Source organism: Emydura macquarii, unplaced genomic scaffold (genome assembly GCF_026122565.2).
Source record: "Emydura macquarii macquarii isolate MOO-44397 ecotype Brisbane River unplaced genomic scaffold, CSIRO-AGI_Emac_v2 contig_2897, whole genome shotgun sequence".
Lineage (NCBI taxonomy): Eukaryota > Metazoa > Chordata > Testudines > Chelidae > Emydura > Emydura macquarii.
In genome coordinates this window covers 20,014,360-20,040,923 of record NW_027133034.1, presented here as the reverse complement: position 1 = coordinate 20,040,923, position 26,564 = coordinate 20,014,360, and the positions used below count along the sequence as shown (strand labels likewise).

The 26,564-nt window shown below is 40.7% G+C and overlaps 1 protein-coding gene across 3 annotated transcripts in view; it reads left to right on the top strand.

The window, feature by feature from the left end:
* The first annotated feature begins 5,833 nt into the window (after positions 1 to 5,833).
* Positions 5,834 to 26,564, top strand: part of GRAMD2B (GRAM domain containing 2B) — a 57,479-nt gene continuing 36,748 nt past the window's right edge. For 2 of the 3 annotated variants that reach the window (XM_067569222.1, XM_067569221.1), the window contains exon 1: positions 5,834 to 6,018. In XM_067569222.1, coding sequence (XP_067425323.1) covers positions 5,894 to 6,018 — 125 coding nt within the window. In that variant the 5' untranslated portion in view covers positions 5,834 to 5,893. Of the gene's footprint in view, positions 6,019 to 23,703; positions 24,194 to 26,564 lie in introns of those variants that run through there. The other variant, XM_067569223.1, reaches the window with a different exon arrangement.

Here is a 26,564-nt window from a genome sequence, read left to right as displayed (position 1 = left end):
TAAATAATAGACATGTGAGAGTTCTCTTTTAAATGATAAAATATTGATACAGTAATTTGCTTTTATTGAAACTACTTATTTCTCAAGAATCCTTCTGATTATATTACAAATTGTGCACAGAGCAGGTGTATGAAAAAACAAGCCTTTCTGGCAATACCCCCTCCCACATTTATTTGTTCACTCAGCGTTTCATCTGGTTTTAAACTTACATAGTAAACTCTGTGGAGGTAGAAACTGTCTTGCTTAAGCCTATGCAGCACCTAGCAGAATGTGGCCCTGAGCTGGATGGACCTCTCTGTATTACTGTAATACAAATAAAGAAATAATAGTAGCTTGCAAAGGAAAAGGATAAGTGAGATGAAAAGCAATGGATCATTCTTTCATGTAAACTTAGTGCAAACTTTAGTTGTCAATTAACAAAGTGGAGTTAAAAGTCCTATATTTATCCTTCCCTCCCAAAAGGCACCAGCATTAGTGCCTGTTTCAATATATTGCCCCACAAATGTGCTCCTATCATGTTCTGGATGAAGGAGTTCTAATAAAGGCGACAGGGAATCAGTCTTTATATCAGTCAATCTCTTCAAGCCTCTCTCCTGAGAAAATATGTGTTAATGGCTGTTGTGAATAGTGATAGATGGTGACAGAAAACCAGAGACCAATAAATGCATTTAGTAGGTACAAGAAATATTATTGAATATGGGAATGACAAGACACTGAATACACAGGGTACATCTACACAGCAAAGGAAAACCTGCAGTTGGCCCATAGTGGCCAACTCGGGCTTGCAGGGCTCGGGGCTGTGGGGCTGTTTCATTGCTGTGTAGACTTCCAGGCTCCAGCTCTGGCTGGAGCCCAAGATCTGGGACCTTTCTGGGCAATGAAACAGCCACAGGTTTTTCTTTGCTGTGTAGACATGCCCACAGTTCCTCAAGAGTACTCTGGCCAGAGGTCTGGTACTAACACCGTTAAATCAAATGAGACCAACAAGGATATGCAACCTCATCCTTCATACCAAAGGCCAAGCGCATATACACAATTACTATATTGTTTGTGGTGAATTGTGATAAGTGGTGAGTGACAGAAAGATAGGAGATAGTTGGATTCAATCGATGTACTTGGTAGTTACAGCAATTAGTGCTGTATATAGGAAGGGGAATATACAACAGTTCCTGCATGCCCCTAGAGAGAACCCTGGCAGTGAAGAAATTAATCAAACAAAGGAGGCAAAAAATAGGTAAGCACACTCTTTGCAAAGAGTACATATCAAAAGACAATTGCTTTGAAGATGCAGTCTACTAAACAAACAATAATGTATATGATTTATAAGTTCTCTCTCCCTGAAGTGGGAAGAAACCCAAATGTATTTAATTTAAATCTGATCCATGTATATAGACAAATATGATACTATTTCTGAGGAGAAATACCAGTGACTGAGTTTGGGAGACGGATGGTCTTGGAGGAAAAGGTGATAGCAGGGAACTCCTTGTGGTATTTTGTCTGCATTGTTTATTTTTTTTAATTATAGGATAGGGAAAGACATTTTTAAGATATATTTTCAAAATTTAGAAACAGGTAAGAGCAGAAATTTGGGGGTAGAGGGTTCTGCTATAAAAAGCAGAAATTTTAAAAAGATAAGCAATGGGAAACAACAAAATAGTTACAAAAATCAAGTTACCTCCCCTCACCAATTTAATTCAATCTGATTTATCCAGGTATATGCTATTGTGCAGCAAGATGATCTCATCGTCTCCCCTGTCCTCCCTGCTATTGTTTGTTAAACTGACTTCTCATGTCTTGTTTTAAAAATACATTATAAAAATCTTCTAGCCAGGAACAATATATTACAATATGTTTGAAGAGTGCTTAGGACAATAGGGCCATGATTCTGACTGGAACTTGTAGGCACCAAAGCAAGAAAAATGATAAATTTTAATCTTTCTTAAAGAAGAAAGGAAAGGTTTTCTAAAAGTGTTCTAACATTTAAGTGTTCTAAAATTTCCTAGGCCTGCTTAGCTCCTTCTCTCTCTTTGCCTCTATAAAGTGCTCCTCTATCCACTTCCTGAGAGAATCAAAGCAATCAAACCCATGATTTGTTCCAGCTGTGTTTATTGATTGCTATAGGTGCCTCAGTTTTTCTATTAATTGTTTTTTCCTGTGCTTCCTCTCTAAAGGCTGGGCTCATTGTTGCTGCACAGGATTGTCTGATGCATGTGCTGCTCTAATTAAGGGCCTGATCAAAGCTCATTGAAGCTAATGAGAATTTTTGTATTCACTTCAGTCAGCTTCAGGCTGGATCAGGCTTTAAATTCAGATCTCCTTGCTACCTCTTTGCTATATTGCCATATTTAGGCTTAGCAGAATTTTTTTTTTTTAATATAATTTTGATGGATAAGATCAAGTTCTATTTTTAAGCATTTTTTCCTATTTGTTTCTATTTAAATGTTCACAGTTGTGGATAATTGGGTGGGGGGGTTAGACATTGAGATTCAAAAAATTAAAGCTTTATAAACATACAAACACACATTGTCAACAGCACTTGTCAAAATATACAAAGTAATATCCTCAGGTCAAACTCTAAGAAGTTCTCCTGCAGCATTTTTCTTACTTTGCCTATCTGTAAATTTTTATTATGATCAATGGAAATGTTTTTTTCATCAGTTTGTGTGTGCACAGTGAAATCAGCATTTACCGATAAAAATTCACTCCTTCCAACCCTAATCATATTGTAGCTGGCCTGCTCCTGTTACTGTTGTTGGATGTAGCTGTGGCAGGTGTTTTACTGACAGCCATGGTACAAATTATCATTAGTACTTCATGGTGTTTATCCCATGCGTTGCGATTGGTTCATCTATGTATTGCCAGTGTCATCGTGCTTTGGGTAGGCCACTGGGGTTCTACATCTTATGCAGTTCCACTCACTTGCCTCTGTTACCTAAAGCGTGATATTGCTATGCCACAGGGAAGTTGATTTTATTTCACTGTTTCAAACGCTGTAGATCTATATCCCCAGTAGCTGGGAAGTAGAAGATAGCCTAGTGCTGTCAATTGTCCCGCTGTTTGGCGATTTATTTAAAACCCCAGCTGGCCCAAATGAAAAACCAGAAGACAAATAAAAGAACCCAACATTTTATTATTTAATACAAATAATCTAATGATATTGAGTGAATCTTGTATTTCAGGATTTGATGCAGGATTTTTGAATGTTTGGGGTTGGCAGTACTGTATTAGGCCCTTAGAAGTCATCAAAATAGGGAAAAGTGGGACGGGGAGGGGAATGTGGGGTCTGCAGCACAGCATCATGTGCATGTGATGCACCTACTGTGTGTGTGTCTCTGGCAGTCATACTGGGAAGGAGGGGTTTGAATACTCCCAGTGGGTATGCCATGCCAGTAGTGGACCAGAGACCCAGCAGAACACGGAATGGCTGCTTTGGCAGGTGAGGATGCTATTTCAGGGGTAGCTGGTCTGGAAAAGCAGCACCACAGTTTTGGATGGTTCCCAGCTTTGTGGTGGGGGCAGCAGCCTTGTATGTGGGCATCTCTCAGAGTGGAAGAGCAGCTGCACTAGGAAGGTAGTAATGGTGGCTCTGTGGGGGGAAGGCAATTGCACTCTGGATGACTGGAAGAATGCAGGATAGCCTGTTCTGGACACTGCACTGTCCATGCTGCTGAAATGTCCAGTATTTGGAGCAATCAAGTTGTCCATTCCTGCCAGAAATGCACTCTCAATTTAGTATCAAGAATAGGAACACATGATGGCTGTAGCGCTTTTCATGCAAGACTTTCACAGTGATTTACTATATAAACAGATAGTTTTTAAAGATCATGGTAGATTAGCAACTTCTGTGAACTTGCCATGTTAGTCATAGATTCCATTTTCTAATCAGTTATTGTTGGGTCACTTCCACCCACTTTTATGACATTTTTAGTCTCCTTTAAGGAACTAATGGCATCAGAATTGATTAGAAAATGGAATCTATGAATAACAGGCTCAGGTTCACAGAAGTCGCTAAACAATGTCAAGGGGCAAAATGGCCTTGGCATTTTTGTTTTGGTCAATTTCACCCTCTTCTTTTATGAAATCTTTAGTCTCCTTTAAGGGGCTAATAGCATTGTCTTGGTTTTGCTCTGTTTGTTGAAGGGTACCTTTTTATTTGTTGTTTGTTTGTTTTCCAAGAAGAGGAATAAAGTGCAGAGATACTGTTTGGCTAATCAGTCTGTGATTGTAAGCTGATTCCAGCCAGCAGAACCTCAGGCAACTAAAAGATCTGGATGGCTGTAAAAATGTAAAATATAGTTCTAGAAAGAAGAACTAACTCATGGGAACTCTAGAAAGATTAATTGAGAGGAGCAGAAAAGTTAAAATAACTTCCTCTTTTGAGGGGGAGATCGTTTGTTTTGTTATTCCACAGACAATATTTAAGGAGATCAAAAGTACAGATTTCACTCATTTTTTAAAACTTCATTTAATAAAATTCTGTCTAGCTTTCTACAATCTTTTCACCTGACAATTTTGTATTTGATATGTATTTCTGTTTCTCATATTTTGTTCTTCTATCACCTTTTCTTTCATATTTTTAATTGATTTTGAGCTTTCACCTCCAAAGGATGTGCTGTTTTGTATTGATCTTTGCTTCCTCCCTTGTGGTGATAATCATAGTGTTTTCATAGCTTTTTTTCCCCTCTGTTGTTTCTGTCATTTACAGTAGAGATAATTACAATTTGCTTCATATTGATCACAAAATAGATTTTTGTTTTCTAAACCTAAGAAGTTTGGGAGGATTATAGTTATATAAAGAAACAAGAGAGTAAATTGTACAGAAGATAATCATAATTTAAACAAGATTTCTTTTGAATTAATAGTCCAAATTCACTGCCATTTGCATTATTAAATAATCTGTCTATGGAACTTTAGAATAGGAAGTCAGGTTCATAGATTTAGAACCCACCATGTAATGGAGTCCCCATGGCCAGACCCTTATGTCCAGGTTGAAGGTAAAGGGACTCTGTACAGGCATAAGGTCTGTCTGCATGGACTGAGGCCTTCATTCAGGATGACTGAAAAAATCAGAGTTAAAACAAACTTTTTCCACTGTGCACATAGTTTTTTATATATATAACAATCATTACCACAATCTTCAGCAAACAGAAAACTGTGCAAACTTGCAGTTAATGGTTGTCAGCTCCCTGTGGAAAAAAAGGTTAAGCAAACGGCTCTTGCTTCATTGTTATCTGTTGATTTGAATGTTAAAGGCTTATCCATATTTAAATGAGCTGCACTGTCTTCACTTTAAAACATTTACATATATTGATAATTATACAGACACATATGCACATATTAATGTGGGTGTGCAATAAACTAGTTTTGACATGCTAAATGATTCAGATATAGTAGCTTTCATATACTTTGTTGTTCAGGTCTGGGTAATTACAGTCAGGCTGATAATCCATGAAAACAGTCCAAATGATAGAGCATATTACTGTTTGTTTTTGTTGCTAACATTGTCAAAGAAATACTATTTGAAAAAGTGCAATTCTTATATATACCCTCATTTACTTTATTTAGCTAGCAAAATATTATCACTATTAGTATTAGATCTACATATGCAAAGTGTTATATCCAAGCTAGGTAATATGACTGATAGTAAAGTCATATCACACCACACAGTATGACTTGTTTGGAACAAGTCTATAAAGCATCGTGGACAAACAGAAAACCACCTTGTGATGTCATGCTAATATGTTACTTATTAACAGATTTAAAATAAAAAAAACTAGCTTGAGCTGGATTCACGTCAAGAATGCACTTCCTACAGCAGTGAAAGGTTGAGCTTTTAAAGGATCACTTTGGAGATAGGCAATTTGTGCTGAATTTGGCAGTTAACTCCATTAAAATGGTGAGGAAAAGGCATTCGTTGGATGACTCTGTCTTTCATTATGAGAGTCAGAACAGCTTCCGAAAGCCCAGTGATGACTCTCCGCTCAGCCTTACAGAGAGCATCGGATCAGTGTTTATGAGGTAAGTTCAATATGGTCAAAATCTGATTGAGCATTTTGAACCTATTTTATATCTGGAGCGAGAGTAGCAGCAAAAGAGTGGGATGGCACCAGTACATCTATGCTGCTGTAAATCCTAATAAAGAAGTTTAATTTGTGAAGGCAAAGCACACAGAGATAATGATTACAGTTGGATTAGCGACTGTACTTCATATGAGGGAGTTCGTCTGAAGGGAGCCATGCAGGGAAGTTTATAGAGGAACACAAGATTTATGAGACTGTAGTTCCCTATTTTTGTATAGCAATTATAAGAATAATTAAAAATAATAAGTAGGACTTTGAATTTGTATAGCATTGTCCATCTGAGGATTTCAAAGCCCTTTGCAGCCATTAAGCCACACGCCAGCCCAATGAGGGGGCAAGTATTATTTAGAAAGTAGAAGTGGATTTGAATACAAAGTAGATTTAAAGCCTACCAGAACACAGAAGTAGGTTAAATATTTTCTCCAGCATTATGGCCTGGGGGCAACTTTATAGTGCTTATTAAATTGAGTTTTTTAAGAGAGATTCTACCATAATAGCAAAAAGTGCTTGAGTGATGTCAGAGTTCGTAAAGGCTCTCCAGTAAAATGTTCTTCTGGAAAAGTTCATATTTTAAGTGCCAAATCCAGCCCCTTCTCGGCAGTCACAGAGGTCTCCCAAGCAGCACCAGCAGTGTGGTTCCATTGGCCAGTAAGGGCTCTGGATGCAGGATAAACTGTACAAAGGGTATATAACTTCCTGCATGGCATGATGCAGCACTCTCTCTGAGCAGGGGTGGAGTGGGAGGAGCTTATGCAAGTGAAGGAAACAGAAAGGGGAAAGAAGACCAGAGGGTCCACTGCCACATGGATCCTTCTGTGGGGCATGGGAGCTATGCAAGGGCCTGTGTGCTGAAGTGGTCTCTTTGGAATAGCTCTGCCACCACTTTAGCTTAGATGAGAATTTTTCACCACTGTTTGATGCCCAGTGCCCCAAACGCTATTAGTAATAACCACGGTCTTTTATACTAGAAATTAGTGATTGATGTACTATATAAGCACAGTCGCACAGTGGCTCGTGAGGAGCACCCTGACCGTTCCCCTTACTCTTGAGTAGCACAATAACAATCTCAAAGCGTTAAAATAGTGGGAAACCAGGGTTCAAACATATTGTTTATAGTTCATGTGAAAATTAGTTGGATGGCCTTACCTCACTCCCTGTGAAATATTATTTTGTTTTTGTTTTAATTTTTATATCTCCATAATGGATTTTTTTAATCTAACTTGAATGTGGGAGCGAGATTGTCAACTGGCCTGAGCACAGGATTGGGAGCCAGGAATTCCTAGTTCTAATTATATATGTGTCAGCGGTTCTTTTTGTTTCCCTAAACAAGTCAATTAGGACCTGCTTTTCAGATCAACATCCACATGTTCATTTGTGAGCCTGTTTTGTACTCACTTCATCACACATGCATATGCCAGCTGGGGATGGGCATGCACACCCAGATAGATACCATGGATGCTCTGGAAGCAATATAATCAGCCCTTGGAGGGGTAGAGATTCTTTTGCCTCATGTCACTCAAAAACAACCTCTCCTGCCATGTAAAGAGCAGCGTGGGCAGACGCTGTGGAAACCCCGCCCGGTCCTGCTTAGTCAGGAGGATGGCAGTGATCATAAAGGCAAAAACCAGACTACCCGAGCAAGAAGCAGGTGTAATTCCATGGCATGCTGGAGTAAGCTCTTATGAGCTTGTTTTCAGTATCTGTCACAGTTACGACACACTCACCTAAAGTGAGGAGTGTGCCCCTCTCTGTGAAATGAGGTTTTTAAAAAGGCATGCAGGCTTTTTGATTCCAATTAATATTTTCATGACAATCCTATTTATTTATAGAACATTATTCATTATCTGCGTGTGAAGATATATAGACAGATAATTTAATATATTAATGATTGTTCTCAGTCATCATAATTAATCATGCTTGAGGCCAAAGAGCAACTGTATATTTAAGCTTTTATATACCTCTGCTTTTCTCTTGCTGTAATTGGCACTATGCAGTTGAGTATAAATTTGCAAGAATCCAGCGAGCTATTAACATTTGAGACAGGGGAGCTCATTATTTATCACCATGGCAGCATGTTGCTTCTGACAAAAAGCAGACGATTTCAGAAACAGAAAGAGGCTGTGGTGCTATAACTGAGGCTTCAGTTGGTAGTACAGCATGCACAGCACTGTCCATGGGTCAGGTTTAGGGATCAGTATCCAATAGCCATATGCATCTGTAGCACTGTCAGGGTGGATTCATGAAGCTGTCCTGGCTTCAGTGAACCATCTTCCAGCATTCCAGGCCAGAGTAACTGGCAACAGCCATGAAGATCTGAACTTCACAGTTGACCTTTATCTCTATAGTTGGGGCTGAATCAAAACCTTACATTCAAATCTACCAAATTTTAGAAAAGTCTCCACCTTACACTCCAACTTTGTGGTTTAGTCCAATCCAATGTATTGAATATGTACAAATAAGATTTTTAAGATCATTAGCTCAGGGTCCTTATCTTCTATGGTGTCTGCAAAACTTCATGTATACCTACTGCGTTCTGTATATTTATTTTCATTCTTAACAATAATAAAATGATAATGCAGGAGTACAAGATTTGTGTATAGCAGATGCTTTCAGTACAAAGGGAAGTAAAAGGTTAGCAAAGGCCAGTAATCATTAAAAGTAACTGACCTAGGAACTCTAAAGAGGAATCTAGCAGGGAAAACAATGTATCTTGGAAGTCAAAAGGTCCATAGCTTTAATCCTGGTTCTGCTAGTAATTTGCTGTGTGGTCTTGGGTAAATCACTTCATTTCTCCACTTGGGTTTCCTCATCTGTGAAGCGGCTTTAAGAATACTTATCTATCTATCGCACAGGGGTCTAAGTGAGGATGAATTAGTTAATGGCTGTAAAGCGGTTTAAATATGAAAAGTACTATGTAGATATTAAGCATCTTTATGAGGGATCCATAGATTTAGGTTCTTCTTACTGAATTTTCTATATTTGTTCAGAATGTGAACTTTCACTAAAATACAAATGAAGTTCTGGTGGTGACAACAGTATACTTCAGAGACCAGACCCACCCACTGCTATGTTACCAAGGCTTCATTCAGACACACTAAACATAAGAACGGTCATACTGGGTCAGACCAATGGTCCATCTAGCCCAGTATCCATCTAGCCACAAAATCCTCTTGCAAGAAGTTCCACAGGTTGACTGTGCATTGTGTGAAGAAATACTTCCTTTTGTTCGTTTTAAACCTGTTGCCTATTAATTTCATTTGCTGACCCCTAGTTTTTGTGTTATGAGAAGGAGTAAATAACACTTCCTTATTTACTTTCTCCACACCAGTGAAGCAATAGCAGTAAAGAGAAGGGTAAATGTCCACCTTTCATCTTAAATGTTTGCAATCTTTGCAGCTGAATTATGCCCACTTAAAACATTTTGAACTATTTCACTGCTCAATAACACACCAAACTTATCCAGTAGAAGTATTTGTCTGATATAGCTGGTTATATCTGGGACACATTTCTTACAGGTTCCAGAAACAGAAAAAAAAAAAAAAAAAAGTAAGACCAATTCTGCCTCATATGAAATAAATAGTTCAGTAGAACAGCTTATTATGCATAGTCTTATCTGCTGTAAACACAGTGAGGAGCTGACTGGACTTGTGCAATTCATTTTTGTTGATATATTTTTTCCTCATTCTGAGTTTTTTCCTTAGACTTTGAGCAATTCAGGGTAGGAACTTCCTTTCCTAGATGTCTGGAAATATCTGGGTGCTCCCATAAACAAAGAAATTAATAATAATAGCCTCATCCAATCAAAGTCATTGTAGTTGATTAAACACATATGACTGGTTTGGTTGGATTGGAAGACATAAGAAAATAACTTGTGATGAGACTAGGATCCTTTTATCACAGCAGTGTGATCCCTACAGCAGCAACAAAGAAGCAACGTGGTCCTGGAGATCTGGGTTCTATTTCCTGCTCCTGCCATTGAGCTGTTGTGTGAACTTGAATAGGTCACCTTACCTTTCACCTTCTGTTTCCTCTCCTCTCTCCTTTGTATGTCTTTTTATTTAGAGAGTCTAATCTCCTTGTGTCAGGGACTGTCTCTTATTATTATAAATATATACACAGCCTACCACAGCGGGGCTCTGACCTTGATTGGAACCTCTAGACACTACTATAATACAAAAAATAAGCACTATTAGTAGTAGTAACAGAAGAAAGGAAGAGGTCTTTGGATAAATGAAAGACAGGTAAAAATGGTTGGGTTCCACTGTGATGCAAAGGTGAGATATTTGAATTTTATAAATAAAGGCTACAACAGTATTTTATGCCAACAGCGAAGACATTTTTTTTTCATAATCTACTTTCCTAATTCTTGATTTGACATTTATAGTCCTCATACTTAAGTTTCCTTCAAGCACTGGCTGACATGGTCTGCAAGGACTTAATTGATGTGATTAGAAAGCACTATGGGAGAGATCCTAGCCCCATGGATTGCAATGAGAGCTTTGCTATTGACTTTAATCGGGCCAGGGTTTCACCTGGTACAAAAACTGCAGAAGTTCCACTGTTCTGTAGAAGTTGGGTATTATTATTCCCCAGCCTATCAATCATCTTGCTAATTGTCTCCAAGAAGCCCTCAGGGATCATATTGTATTTGGACCTGAAATCCAGATTTAAGGTAGACACTGCTAAGTTTTATTCACAAGAAGGAAATTTGCTCAGAAGGAACAGTGGATACTGCACTGATGTTGGTGTTCACCAAGAGAAACAGCAGATTATTTGAGAGACCACCTCTACTGACATGCTACATAAAAGAAGGAAGGTCCAGCCGATTGGCAAGGATGATGATAGGAGTCATAACATCCAGTAGGGCATCAGCAAGATGGAGGGAATCCATATTTTTGTAACATGTGAGCATCCTGCCACAAAGATGTCCCCACATACTTTGTTGGTAAAAAATAATATAAACATCAGTCCAGTCCTGCATACTAAACTCAGTTGTTCCCCCATCAGGATTACTCAGAGGCCACTCACGCCTCTTTTATGCCCAGGGTAATAACGTGCTGCACCTGCTACAGTAAATCAACAAGGCTCAGTTAGCTTCTTCTCCCTGCAGGGTTCCCCTCTCTGGTAATAAGGCGGGTCAAAAGAAGAACCCAACCAACCTGTTGTAATGTTGATGACATCTAATGAGCAATGCATACTATACAAGTGGTCTGAGTGTCTATATAGCAATGGATAACAATGTTGTACTGATCCTTGTCAGAGGCTGGATTTGGCATGTCCTTTGGGAGGAAGTGCTGAATATATGGGTGTAGGGTTTTGACTGTGTGTTACCACTGTGAGAAGGCACTTCTGTGATGGTAAAGCCTTTGGGATTAATTTTATGCACATTTCCACCTGTGGGCAATAGTGTTTATGTCTCATAGTCCTACCTATTGACTTCTTATGGCAATCCACAGGGATCAGCTCAGGTCATATACCTGGATTATGAGTTTGCACATAGTTGGTTCACAACAGTCTACATGTGTGTCTATTTCTTAGAGCAGTGTTTCTCAATCTTTTAAGTAGCAAGTACCTCCTAATTTTTGAAAATTTTAATAAGTACCCCAACACTCAGTTTTCCATTCTGAGAAATATAATCTTTTTCCCCTTCACCACTGGACGACTGTATTTCTCGTAAAGTTCTGCAATGCTGTGTGGCTGTGGCAGATCACAAAATCCCCTGAAGTTTCTCCCTTCTTTCCTCCTCCCCTTCCTCCATATAAGAGCAAAGGTCAACACCAGCCAATCACTGTGGCCTGATGGCGGGGTCACATGGTGTTCTCCTCACACAGGCAGGAATCTGTAAGGTATGAGCAGACACTAGCAGCCCACCAGAGTGGATAGCAGCACTCCCCATGGCCGTCCCTAAGGGGGTGCAGGTCTGGGGCAAATCACACTATGTGAGTTCCTCTTAACATTTTTATACTGGTAAAATCTGGGACTGTCATAGTTGTCAATTTCACTGCTCAGCTAGAGCTGTGAAATTGACAAGTAAGCCTGCAGGTAGAGCTCGGCTTCAGGACTGGGCAAGCCACTGGGCTCTCTGCCTGGCTTTCTGGGCACTGGGCTTTGAGTCATGGAGGGGAGCTGCCACCTGGGCAAGTTGCAGGCAGCTGCCGCCTGTCTGCCAGCCCAGGAGTGGGGGACTGCCACCTGCTCTGAGCTGGGGTGGGGGAGGCTTCCGCGCAGGCTGGGACCCGGGGACGTGGGTAGGCAGCAGCCAGCTGCTGCCCATCTTCAAGCCAGGGCACAGTAGGTTGTCTCAGCTCAGAGCTGGGGCATGGGTGGCAGCCACTCAAGTGCAAGCCCAGCTCACAGGGCGCAGAAAGCTGCCGCCGGGTCCCACCTGGGTGCTGGGACCGGACGGGAGGCGGGCAGCTGCCACCCGGCTTCCCAAAAAGCCGGTGGCTGCCGCCCAAGCCATGTCCCAAAAAGCCAGTGGCTGCCGCCCAGCTTCCCAGGACTGGGGCGGCTGCTGTCTACCTCCAAGCTCAGAGGTGGGAGCGGATGGGAAGCCGGCAGCTACCGCCTGGCTTCCCTAGAAGTCAGCAGCTGCTGCCTGCCTCCCTTCACTGCATACCCCCAGGGGTACGCGTACCACAGGTTAAGAAACTATGTCTTAGACCTTTGGTACTATGTGTCAGCCTTATTGGTTAGACACATATTATTGCTTGATGTCCTAAATGCACTGGTATGTGTCTTGGAAGTTTTGTCACTGTGGACTGTATACACAGTAGGTGTGTTATTACATGTGTATTCACACAGGTCTTGACATGAATTTATAATAGAGTGTGCGCGGGCTCACTATGAGGTTACTAGGATGTAACAAGCAATATTTATGTTTAGCTCTTTATGTCCAGCTGGCTCACGTATAAACTAGTGGAGATTTCCATGTGAAACGGAATGTTACTGCCACAAGATCTGGCACTCTTGTCATAACAGCAAGATCTAGGTTTTGGGGCAGTCTAGCAAGGGTAGCCACATATTGTCCACAGCAATGTGTTGCTTGGGAAACATACCGTGATACCAGATTACAAAAAAGAAAAACAAAATAGGAAAAGAGACACAATGGTTGTGTTTTCCTGTTAGGTGCCAGTTGGATGAATAATATCTGATGCGGCTGCAGTACTCAACTGTTGCATATCACCGGGCTACTTTATTCAGCATATGGAGAGGTTTCTGTGAGCAGGTTGGAGACATGAATGACCCTCTGTTCCGCCAATTACAGAGTGTCTGATGTGGTTGTGTATTGCTCCCTTTCCACATAGTTCTTTTGCACTGACACTTGCTCACGTGTATACAGTGTGTCTACTGGGGCTGGCTCCACATGGAAAATTATTTGAAGGTCATTGGTATCAGCATGTCAGTCAGCTAGATGCTGGAATGGTGGCTGGAGAATGCTTGTAGTGTGATATAGACCCACTATTAGTCAGCATGGCACCATGTTACTAATGCACCATTGCCGGGAATCCATGTGAGGTTTCATGCTTTGTTCCCATGAAGTGTCACCAACCTATACGGATATTTTGCTGATTGCTCTTGCTGGCTACCACAGTATATACTGTAGTATAGCACATTCAATTGCTCTAACACCATTCCCAGAATGAATTGATTATATATACACCTCACCAAAATCCGTGTAAGAAATTTCTGGTTAGCATCTGGTTTGACTGAATTCATAATCTTTATGTACATTTCATTCCCAAGTAGATAGGAGCAAATGTGCAAAATAGGATTTGTGAACATTGAATCATTTAAAACCCACAAGTAATGAACTATGACTAGTGAATACCAAAGCAATAGTCTCAGCAAATACTTCACAAGCAATCCATAGGCTGAAATGTTTCCATAAAGCATTCATCAAATTCTGAACAAATAATATTAAATAATTAATAATTAAATGTTAAAAATCATAATCAGTTTGCAGATAATCCACAGATACAAAGGGGCTAAATTTGCCTAGTTGTTCACAGTGCATAGTTTACTCAGCTCTAGTCCCAAGGGTCTATTTATCTTCTACAATCTGTCCAGGACCTTGATTTATTTTATGCCCTTTGTACATATTTTGTGTGCTAAATGACTCGCAGATGTTTCACCCCTTCATTGACTTGGTTGTATTCCTAACAGGAGTGGCTCTTTAACACATGTAGTGGAATTAGAAGTTGTATTGCTGTTTCAACATCTTTCCAAATGTCTGCATTATGTGTCTCTTGCCAGCACAATTTTTGTATGTGTGGTTGTGGTTAGAGCCTGCCCATGTCCCACATTTGTACAGCTCAGTGAAAAAGTCTTTATCTAATGTTATCTTTGTCACTGAAATGACTCTCATAGGATACTTCACAGAATCCTATCACAGGCTCAAAGGTCAGAAGGGATCATCATGATCATCTGGACTGACCTCTTCCACATTGCAGACCACAGAACCTCACCCACCCAGTCCTGTAAGAGACCCATAACCTCTGGCTCAGTTACTGAAGTCCACAAATCATGAGTTAAAGACTTCAAGTTACAAAGAATCCATACATGGAAGAGGGCACAGCATATGGCTGTAGATGTGGCCTTGTGACCCAGGAGTTCCTGGCTTCAGATCCTGCCCCAAGCATGATTTGGTGTTCATATTGCTTTTCTGTCTTTAAGCATTTTACTTTGAGGTTAGTTACAGGTCATTGCTTGTTCATCCCTGGGCTTTTCTAAGTGAACATTGATGTGTGCTATATAACCAAACAACATTGTTCTGCTCTTATTGATTGGTGTGTGTTTGCCTTACACTATCCCTTTCTAGGCATCACGACTTTACCTTTGCACCTAGTGTTTAGTGCTCAACAACTTCTTCTGTAAGTTTCATGGCAGTGTTATGGAGGACTCTAATCACTGCTATATTGTGACACACACACACACACACACACCTCTACCCTTATGCACTCTAGTCAGTGTGGTTCTCTACTATTCACGTTTAGCATTTTCTTACCTATTTGTTCCTGCCTCAGACACTTCCATTCGGTTTGCACAACTCTTGGCTGTGTACTGTACACAGTATGTTTCACCTATGCTATGGAAGGCAATGACACACACAACAGTGGATCTGTACAAACAACTATTAATTTCCCACTAATTTACATAGCTTTCAAAAAATACTTTTGGAAAACATAGATATATTGTATTATAAAGCATAGTTCATGGCTATTTCACATCTGCTGTGCCAAGATACGTTACAGACAAATATCAAAGATGTGTACCTGCTCCAAGGAGTCTACAGTCTAAGGTCCTGATCCTGAAAGGGGATCTACTAAACTAACTTACGTGATCAGGACCTAAACTGGATACAACATAGCAAAGAATGACAAACTAGAGTGGGATATAGGAAGGATGTGAGATGGAGGATGGGGTAGATTGCACCCTCAACAAGTTTGCAGATGACACTAAGCTAGGGGGAGTGGTAGACACCCTGGAAGGTAGGGATAGGATACAGAGTGACCTAGACAAATTGGAGGATTGGGCCAAAAGAAATCTGATGAGGTTCAACAAGGATAAGTGCAGTCTTCTACTTAGGATGGAAGAATCCCATGCACAGCTACAGACTGGGGACTGACGAGCTAGGCAGCAGTTCTGCAGAAAAGGACCTGGAGGTTATAGTGGATAAGAAGTTGCATATGAGTCAGCAGTGTGCCCTGGTTGCCAAGAAGGCTAATAGCATATTGGGCTGCATTAATAGGAGCATTGCCAGCAGATCGAGGGAAGTGATTATTCCCTTCTATTCAGCATTGGTGAGGCCGCATTTGGAATATTATGTCCAGTTTTGGGCCCCCCACTACAAAAAGGATGTGGACAAGTTGGAGAGAGTCCAGCGGAGGGCAACAAAAGTGATTAGGGGGCTGGAGCACAAGATTTATGAGGAGAGGCTTAGGGAACTAGGCTTGTTTATTCTGCAGAAGAGAAGAGTGGGGGCGATTTGATAGTAACCTTTATCTGAAAGGGGGTTCCAGGGAGGATGGAGCTAGGCTGTTCTCAATGGTAGTAGATGACAGAACTAGGAGCAATGGTCTCAAGTTGCAGTGGGGGAGGTCTAGGTTGGATATTAAGAAAAACATTTTTCACTAGGAGGGTGGTGAAGCACTGGAATGGGTTACCTAGGGAGGTGGTGGAATCTCCATCTTTAGAGGTTTTTAAGCTGCAGCTTGACAAAGCCCTGGCTGGGATGATTTAGCTGAGGTTAGTCCTGCTTTGAGCAGGGGATTGGACTAGATGACCTCCTGAGGTCCCTTCCAACTCTAATATTCTATGAGTCTATGCAAGAATCAAAGATCATGAGAGACACAAGGTCCTTGTCTGACACCCTTACTAGCCCTTGCTCCTCCCCTCCTCTCTTCCCAGAGTGGTGGTATGTCTGCAAGATGAAAGCCACAATGAACAGCTTTCCCTAATGCTCCAGTTTGTTTCCATTTAAACAAAATTAAATTAATATTGCTTTAGACATAGGACATAAATATTAATATACTATAAATAAGCACCTATACCCCAAATGTGCTCTCATATTTCCTCAGCCCTACATGCGCCTAACGGAATGTGAGCTATAAGATACTGTGAATGCTTCAGATAGACTTGCTATGCGCCGTGCTGCAAAGATTAATCTGTATGTACTGCACTTTAATTTTGCAACTGTAATATTAGTTCCACACTGATCTTTTATTTCCCTTTCCATTGAAAAAAATTTGACTCCTGAAAGAGAATCCTACTATGATAGGTGGTGATTAGAATAACATCATTGAGCATCCCAGGAGAGGTAATCTTCCTTCTACTACCGTTGGAACAATTTCTTTTGTTAAACAAAAAACCAGCTATATTCAGAACCCTGCTCACCAGCTATTCTTACTTCTCAACAGTATATCAGGTACTGAATATGTTCTGTTTCCTCTTCAGTCCTGCTTGCCAGTCTTCAGCCATTCATATAGTTACTACCTGAGATGTTGCTCCTGTCACAGCTGACATGGATTTTGCCCATCCTAAATCTCATCATTAGAAACTCCATTCATCATTACTAGTTCTCTGGTACCTTTTACAGTGTACCAGCAGGGCCTACCCAGGATAATTAGAGTGTTCTACATATCAAGCCCCTGAAAAGCACTTTGCTGTATTGTGTTGACAAGCCCTAAGCATTTACCTCAAGTTAGTTAAGAATACCTTTTTGTGTGTGTGTATGTGCGCGCACATTTTTTGTAGTGAAGATACGGCCTGAATTTCAAAATTTTTGGCCACTCTAGCATGCTAGCTGCCTAGACCTCCAGAAACTTGAGTTCAAGTCCTTGCTCTCCTACAAACTTCCTGTATGAGTTTGGGTAAGTCACTTAGGCCTAAATCCACAAAGTGATTTAGATGTTGCAACACTGAGAGGGGGGAGAGCCCTGTTCAAATGCCTTCTTTTCATCAGGGAGTCTTGAACTGGAGTCTGTCACAGCATCAATGAGTACCCCAACCACTGGCCTAAAGTTTATGAAGAAGGCCGCCTCAGAGCACCCCTTAGGGTGCTATCTTCATCTGGTTTGAGCATTGTACTGGGGCATAGGTATGAGACTGGGCTTGGGCACCGCTTCCTCTGGCAGGTGCGTGTATTTTTGAGGCAGGAATTAGGCAACTTAGAAGACTTTTACAGTAAAAACTTAGGCACTGAGTGAGTCTGGGAGGTAGGAGAGATGAGGTTTTTGTGGATCTTAGTGGCACCTAAAAATGGGATTTAGACACCCACATCTCTTTGTGGATCTGGGCCTCAGTTCCTCACCTGTAAAATGGGAGTAATAGCTTTTCCGTACCTCATAGGAGTGAGGTATTCAGATACTACAGTAATTGGGACTATCTGTGTAGCTGATGTATTTTCTTTTCCTTTTTTAAAAGAAGGTTGATGTTTGAACGGGAAATACACATTATCATTCTACACCTTCATGCATAGAATTGAGATAAAGTGATTACATCAGTCACAGAAAATAGAAAGACACCACATTATAGTCAATAGTGTAGCAGCATTTGGAGCTGCCTTTTTCTTTTTCTTTTCTTTTTTTTAAAAGACAGTTTAAACCAGGATTCCTTGTCTACACTGGCAGCTACTAGTGAGAGTTGAATGAAGCTGAATACACCTATTAAATCCCCTACTTTATTTCTTTAAACAAATAAAAAGCCTCCATGGCAGTGGCCTCTTTTTCCTCCCCCAGGCTCTCTGTCTGTTGTGGTAGAGAAGAGAAGGGAGAAAAGTAAAACTTCAGGGCTGCACTATACAAAACAATCAGGTGAGGGAAGGGCTGGCAGCATCGCTAAAATTTTCAGCACAGCTATACCATATAATGCAGTCAAGGGAGGAAGGAGCCTCCAGCTCCCTATACTCCCTAGCCTGATGTACACAGCAGTGCAGAGAGCTGCACATGCTCACAGGGTACCTTTTCAATCCTCTTTGAGGGCTGAGAACTCTAGCCCCAAAGAATCATGAGCCACTGACATGCATCCACCTTAGCATGGTCTCCATCACAATGACGGATAAAGTGATCTCTGTGAACTGGACCAGAAGCACGTAGGTAATTCAGACCCAGGTTCCATTTTTCCCAAACTCCTGGCAGGTAGATTATTGCATTAAGGATGGTGATAATTTAAATGCTGGTATTTTTGCAGCCATGAGGGGTAGATTGCATGCTTTCATATGTGTTTTTTTTACATATCACCAACTATTAGTTTTGAGAAACCAAAACCAGGCTGATGATGTTTTGCAAAACCAAAACAATGAGGTCTTACAAAACCAAAACCATCTCTGCTTCTGCTTATCCCTGTTAAATTGTTAGGTATAATATAAGAAATTAGTATTTAGATTGCGTAAAGAAGAAACTGACAATGGTTTACTAAGTATGTCCCTTACTCCCTTCTGGATTCCCAGGGAGGAAAATAGTGGACTTCTACATAACAAGAGCTGGTCTCTGTTGCTGACAGCAGTTGATCTTCACATAGTTTCCTTCCTATGCCTATTATATATGGACAATTACAACTGCATAATAGCACAAGCTCCATTGTGCCTTCTCATTTGTGTCAGATGATTTGCCATAACATCAAAATAAAAGCTTAAAGTTTGAGCGGATATTCCACCCACATTAGCACCTGCACATTCAATAGCTTAACATATAAAGGGAACCTCTTCTTACATAATTGTGTCATTGGGACCAAAGAGGAAACTAAATACCATACTATAAAATGTATCTATTGCACTAACCATTGCCTGATAGGGCCTGGTCACAGATTTTTCATTCGCAATAGCACAGAGTCTGGTGCCTGAATTTATTTTCAATTCTAGATTTTATATTTTCCACTGTAATGGAAAAGACATTGACAAAATGCTGTGTGACAGCGCTGGCACAATGAAATGTCGTGCACTGAGAAGTTGCCAAGACCAGTGTCGTGAGTAAGATGATGTGCCATGGAACAAAGTGCTATCACCTATTTGTGAGCAGAGATTGGGGATACATTTTCCAATCTCTAGTTTGCAGGCACCAGTTTATCTGAGCACATGATCTGCTTCAGCTTGTGCCTAATGCTGAAGATGTAGCCCAGAGAGGCGTGGTTATGGTTTGCTAGAGTGGCAGAAGAGGCTAGCTGCCCCGAGTACATAGTCTTCTGCGACCAAAGACCCATAGTCAGAGCAGGTAGTCACTTGCGCTGCCGTGGCTACACCTTATCTTTAGCATTCTAGCTTGATCAGAACTAGAGCTGGTAGGTCTTCTTGAGCAGGGAATCACACCCCCAGCTCAATGACAAACCCTCAGAAGAATGAAGGTTACATTTGTCTAAGTACTGGAAAGTCAGGGGCCAAGTTCTCAGTTGACATAAATCACCGTAGCAAATTATCACTGAAGATATACCAAAATATACACCAACCAGGAATCTTGCCCCAGATTTTTAAATCTGGTTGTTAGTGTCTCCAGAATTAGATTTGAAATGTCGACAGAACACCAGCTTTTCTCACTAGATTTCTGCAACTTCCTACTTCCATTTGACCTCAAAATAATCTAAGAATTGCATCTCTCAAGGTATGTTAGCACTTTCACCTCTGATTCCAGATGTGCTGATCCATACATTTAAAATAATTCCAGAGATACATGGTATTAACCAAGGCCACCAATTTTCAGACTTCGGTGCCTAAAATGCTAAGAAATAAAGTAATATTATGTTGCAACCTTCCAGTAAGAGTATTTCATGTAACTTCTCTGTGAGTATGCCATGAATATAACAACCTGAACTGCATGCACACAAAAAACCCATAAATTGCACAAAAGCCTGCTGGGCTGCAGCCTGGGCTTGTAGCCATTGCTGTAGAGCAGCAGAGTGGGACTACTGCTGCTGAGTTCCTCCTGCACAGAAGAACATGTTCCACTTTTCCTCTAGTGTAGGTTATATCCAGAATCCCACTTCAATCACCACATATAAGCAGGGAAAATTTCCAATTTACTCTGAACAATCTAAATGCACTAGCTATAAGCTAAATGTTACCCTTTCACATATTCGCCTTTATTTTTAAATTAAACAACAGCTCAGCTACAACATACACCCTAGACTTCATCCTATGCTTTTTCCACAACTATAGCTACTCCTGAATTGATTTCCCTCCCACAATCCTCTCTGTTTCCTAGCTACTCAGAGACTCACATATTCTTTTAATTCTCCTGGATTGGAGCTAATGAGCTTCACCTGGTCAAGCTAGCAGCATGAGTCTGCAACAGAAGCCTTGCATCTCCCTGCAGGATCCTATTCCTAGAGCTCATTCTGTTCCAGCAAGTGTGAACTCTGTAATTGCTTCATAGTATTGCAGGAACTATTTTTGTTTACCAGATTAATAAATATGTAATAATAACCATACTCAGTACTTACATAGTACTGTACATTTCCAAGTGTTGTATAATGAATGAATGAATCTTCACAACACCCCTGGTGGTTGGTTAGCATTATTATCCACATTTTATACACAAGAAAAATAAGGCACAAACTGAGGTTAAGTGACTTTTTCAAGGCCACTCAGCAAGGGGTCTGATCTTGCAGCTCACCTGAGCTGGCTTCTTGAAATCAGAGAGACAAGGTGGATGAGGCAATATCTTTTATTGGACCAACTTCTGTCCAATAAAAGATATTGCCTTACCCATCTTGTCTCTCTAATATCCTGGGACGGACCCAGCTACAACTACACTGCATACAACAATTGTTGAAATCACTAAGAATACTCAGGTGAGTATCAGATTCACAAAAGGATACCAAGTCATAGCAGAATATACATATTTCTTTACACTGTCTGCTATTCCTGGAGACATGGGGCAAAATCAATAATAATATAATAGCTATATGTAGTGACTAGAAATTTAGGCCCCAATCCCTAATTTTAAGTGTTTGCAGGATCAGGGTTTTATATAAGAACATAGGAATTGCTATATTGGATCACACTAGTGCTCCATCTAATTCAGTATCCTTTCTCCAAGAGTGAACAATACTAGATGCTTCAAAGAAAGCTATAAGAAACCCTGCAGGAGGTTTCACCCATTATCAGACAGAATTCAGCTGGGAATTCTACTGGTACCACTTACAGAAGAAAATCTGAAATACATATGAATGTCCAGATCCTGCTCTGGGATCTACTAGCACAGACCTCTTCTTCTATATTGAGTCTCTGTCATTCTACTGGATCTGGGAAGGTGATTTTGATGTAGATCTTAACATATATTGTATTTATACCATTCATTGTAAATGTCATGAAAATGGGCCAATTTTGTAGGGGATTTTTTAATAAATTTATTTTAGTCCTTATAATTTACATTTAAATAGATACACAATCCACACTTTTAAACTTATGGTATTTTATGTACAGAAAGGTTTTTTTTCTACCTGGTTCTGTTACCCATTTTGAAATACAATCAATCAAAGACCTGGAATATTTTTGATACTCTCATTTATATTTCATTGCTAGCATGCAGGAGCCTCTGTGTGAAATGCTGCCATTTAATATTTCTCTCTGCCTGCAAATTCAGCAGCATCCTGCTGAGTACAAGTAGGGGGGTCTGACATTTGATCTTACTGTATATTTGTTGCATGACGTTAGATGGTTTCCTGGGGCTGCCATGCCAGCCTTGCTAGAGAGAGGTGGAAAACAAATTTATCTGAGCCAGCACAGGTGAAAACATCAGCAACAGTGAATTATTCTAGTATGTTATCCTAATATAGAAGGTCCACACCACCAGCATCTAGGCAGACTTCTTCAGGGTACTGCCTACATTAACAGTCACAGGTAAATCTTGGAACATAACCCTGGAAGATGCTGTCTCCTGAGAAGACCCCAACATTTCCACGTTTGCTTATGTCAAAAATATCAGGAATGTAGAATTTGATCTTCCCTGAGTTTCCAGGAGAACCTTAGGAGGTCTCAGGGATGCTTATTGTGAGAGCTAAAACTCTAATTGAAGGGGCAAAAGTGTTGAATTTTAACAGAGGCTTCCTTTATCCAAAATGTGAATTAGTCATTGAAGTGAAATAGGTTCAATTATTTAAAGAAACATACAAAACAATGAGTTTTAAACAGTCTGCTTTCCTTTTCAGTTGCTCAGCTTTCACTCTCTTGACTTAATAGGAGCAGGATCAAGCCCCTAGCCCTTGTGAGGTCATAAGTGCACTAGACATAAGTCCTCCAGTCACCATAGAAACTTGCAGTCTAGAAAGACCTGAGTTTCTAATGTACAAAACAAACAGAAAAATAAACACTCATCCCCTCCTCAGCCCTTCTTTATTCAACAAAAAGTGCTCATTTCTTTCACCTGTAAAGAACCAAGTCTCTTTTTGTAAGTGTAGAAGTTTGTCCCAGGGTTCTTCAACAATATCCCCATTCCCTACCTCTTCCTTCCACCCCGGTTACTGTTTAGTGAACTGCTTTCTGGCTGACTGCCATCCTCCACAGCAGAGCAGAGCAGAGCATCTCAGAGATGATGCATAAGTACATAAGCCTGAGTGTGCAACTTGTTGCATGTGGGAAGACGGTTGCATCTATACAGAACACCACTGATTTCGAGAGGGCTCCATGCAGACAGCTGCAACAATTCGCAAGATCAGTGGAGATCCTTCAGGGTGAAAGACATTACAAAAATGCAGTGCATGGTTGCTGTTGTTGTACATCAACCTAAGTTTTTACACCACACTTATCCCCATGGTCTCTCAAGTATAAAAACCTGTCACCATGACCAGCTTGTTAGTCATCCAGATTGGGACTCCATACTCCATCCCTATTGTCTGCTCTGAATATAAACAAAAACTGGCTCTTTGGCAGGCAGCAAAGGGTTAATGGCAGAGCCTCCTTGCTCTCGTGTCATCGTTGTCATTCCCATGTCAAATATTAAATAGACCTTTTGTTTAAGTAAGCAGGAGGCGGTGCCCGATGAGGCAACATCCTGTTTCAATCATTCAAGTTGTGTAATAGACCAGCCCCCCGTGTAATCTAAAGAGAGGCGCTCCTGGCGTGCTGCCTCAGTTCTTTCTCATGGTTATATCTTAAGCTATATAAAGTCAGTGCTTGTAATTACGTTTAACATCATGCAAACCTCTTTTATAGCTTCAGTCCAATAAACTTATGGTTTCAAAAGTACAGCAGCTGTGAATTGCTATCGCAGTATTTTCACCTGCTTGGCTGATTAGTTTCCTCTCCCAGAAAGACTTGCTGAACAGGCTTTCTCCCTGCCTTTCCCCCCGCCCCTCCAAACCACTTGTGGGGTGGAGAAAAGGATGTCTCTTCTTTTTTCTTCTCCGCCTTCCTTCTCAAGTTAGGTCCAGCTGATAGGACCAGTTTAAACTTGCTCAGGTTAGCCAGAGACCACAGGGTTTCAAAAGAGAGCTGTGTGCTAGCGAGGGAGGAAAGGCTGGAGTGGGTCTATTTCAGTTGTTGGTGGAGGAGGAGACAGGCAGGTACAACTCCCAGGGAGCTTGCTGCAGCCGGTGCTAATGACCGAACAACAGTCGGATGTGGAAGAGCTGAAACCTGTAAGGGCTGTCAATAAAAAAGAAAACAAAGGTCTCCTTCTCCTGTAAGTACCCGACACCGCCATGTAGAGCGTGGAGAGGCTCTGCGCATGTTGCCTGTGGTGGGGATTCTTATTCCGTTTTGATGCTGGTTTTGAACTTCTGCTGCCGATTGCCCGAACGCTCCGGCTGTTTCCTTTTACAGCTGTTCAGACTGAAACTTAGCAGCGCCCCTCCGAAGTTCCAGGAATGCAGTCTAGCTCGGTGCGAGCATGGGAAATGAAGGAAGCATTTGAACTCTAAGTGCAAACTGTTTCTTGTACAACTGCACGTGACTAGCTTTGTAACTCAAAGACCACAAGTGGGGCTGAATGAAATGTGTGTGTCTGGCTTTCTTTAAAGAGACTCGACTGCTGTCTGAGGAATATGTGTGTGTATGTTGGCAGCACAGCTTTATCTGCAGGAATTGATCTCCCGGATTGTATCCCGTGGGAACTTTCAACAACGCTTGTATTGTACAAAATCAAGTTCTTAAAGTAACAATGATGTAGTGTCTCAGATTCTTTGTTTGTTTTCTTAGTGGTTTGACTCTTCCCCCCCCCCGCAGTTTCAGAACAGGAAGGTTTGGGAGCTGGGGTGGGGAGGGGGGCGTTTAATTCACCTTCGTGTAGACTAATGGAACTATGATTAGATTCAGACTTTAACAACAACAACAAAAACTCTAAACACCTTGTTGTGAGTCTCCTTGAACGCAGAGGACACTTCATGAGGGTCTAATAGCCTTCTACGGTCTCAATTCTGATTCTATTGAGAATAATTTTATACTGATATAATTCAAAGGACTTTTCGATAAAGTTAGAAGTGTAAATTATAGTTGAATCAGGTTCGTTATCTCTAAGTGGAGCTAAAGTGAAAGCTCAGTGTTTCATTTGGTGTAACTAAAATGCTGCTTCCCTTTTCTCAGGTTCCCCAAAGTGGTACTCGGTATTTCAGAAAAGGGAGGGAGAGGTTACTGTTGTATTGTTTCTGGTTAGAAAGTTGAGGCTGGAGGTGCACTAATAATTGATTAGTGGAAAACTGACAAAAACTTTGTGTAAAGCTCCAGTTGTGTGATCACTGTTAACTCCATTCTTTAGTGGATGAGATATGCAGGGCCTCATTCAAACTTAAATTTCTTGCCTTTTTTATCTTTGAAGGTTCTTGCATTCTGTATGGTGAGTGTCCCTTTTATATTGAGTTTACTTTAGGGAGCAGGGAAAACTTTAAAGATGAAATGGCCATTCCAAAGACAACGTTAATATGTGAGATTCAAGACCAGGAATAACAATATTGGAAGGAAATATCTGTTCTGAAAGGGTCGTGTTTTTTTCAAATCATGTCTTACTTATGTAAAAAAGTATCCTGATTTCTTCACTAGGGGGGAAAAAATGCTTGTTTAAATGTCCATGCTACAGGTGGGAACAGAAGATATGAGAAAGATGTTGGTAAAAATTTAAGAATTGCTGAAGTAACTTAGGAAGCGAAGTCCCATTTTCAATAGTACCTTTGCCACTTAAGTCTCCCTGAAAGTCAATGGGGCTAGAATCCAAAGTCACTTTTGAAAATGGGACTTATTTTCAAAACTATTCAAGTAATTTAGGAACCTGTTATCTGAAAGCTTGAAAACTGAGCAAAGGAAGACAGAGTGACTAACGCGTGTGTAGGTACATACTTACCGCCTGAAGGACTAGAACTTGAGTTCATGTGCAAGTTCAATTTTTTTTATTAACTTTGCATTAAAGGTTTCCTCCTCTTAAATTCCTTCTTAAAACTTACTACTTCCCAACAGTGTTTCTTCATAAAGAAGAACTCCCCTCAACCTTCATTCTGGGTGCTATTTATAAATCCCTTTACCGCCTCAATAGATTTATGTAACTGCATCTTTTTAAATCCAAAAAACTAATAATACACACACAACACACTGCATGATCTTTCACTACTTCTACATATGGTCTTTATCTGCTCCCTGTTTTAGTCTGACCCCCACTGTGTTTAGTTAAAGATCAGGTCCTTGGAGCAGGAACTTGTACTGCTATTTACAAACAAGTAATGTATGAAGTATACATAATTCCATGTATAACTTATTATCCAAACTGCTTGGAGGACTGTCAGTTAAAACTGAATTCCTCTCTGTTTTGCCTGAATATGAAAAACCTCATGGCATTTCTTTTAGAGGCAGTGCTTTGTCCTGCTGTGTTCTTGGTCAAAATGTCCCCTGTTGTTCTTCTCTACCAAAAAGACTTTTGCAGAGTTTAGCTTCTGCTTACCACCTGACAAGTGCTGCATTTCTTGTGTGCTGTATGTATGTAGCTTGTGAAGCAAAATGGCTTCAGGCTACCTACCCACAATATCTGAGTTTAGAGGTCTCCCCAAACCAAATATCCAGATACAAAGAAA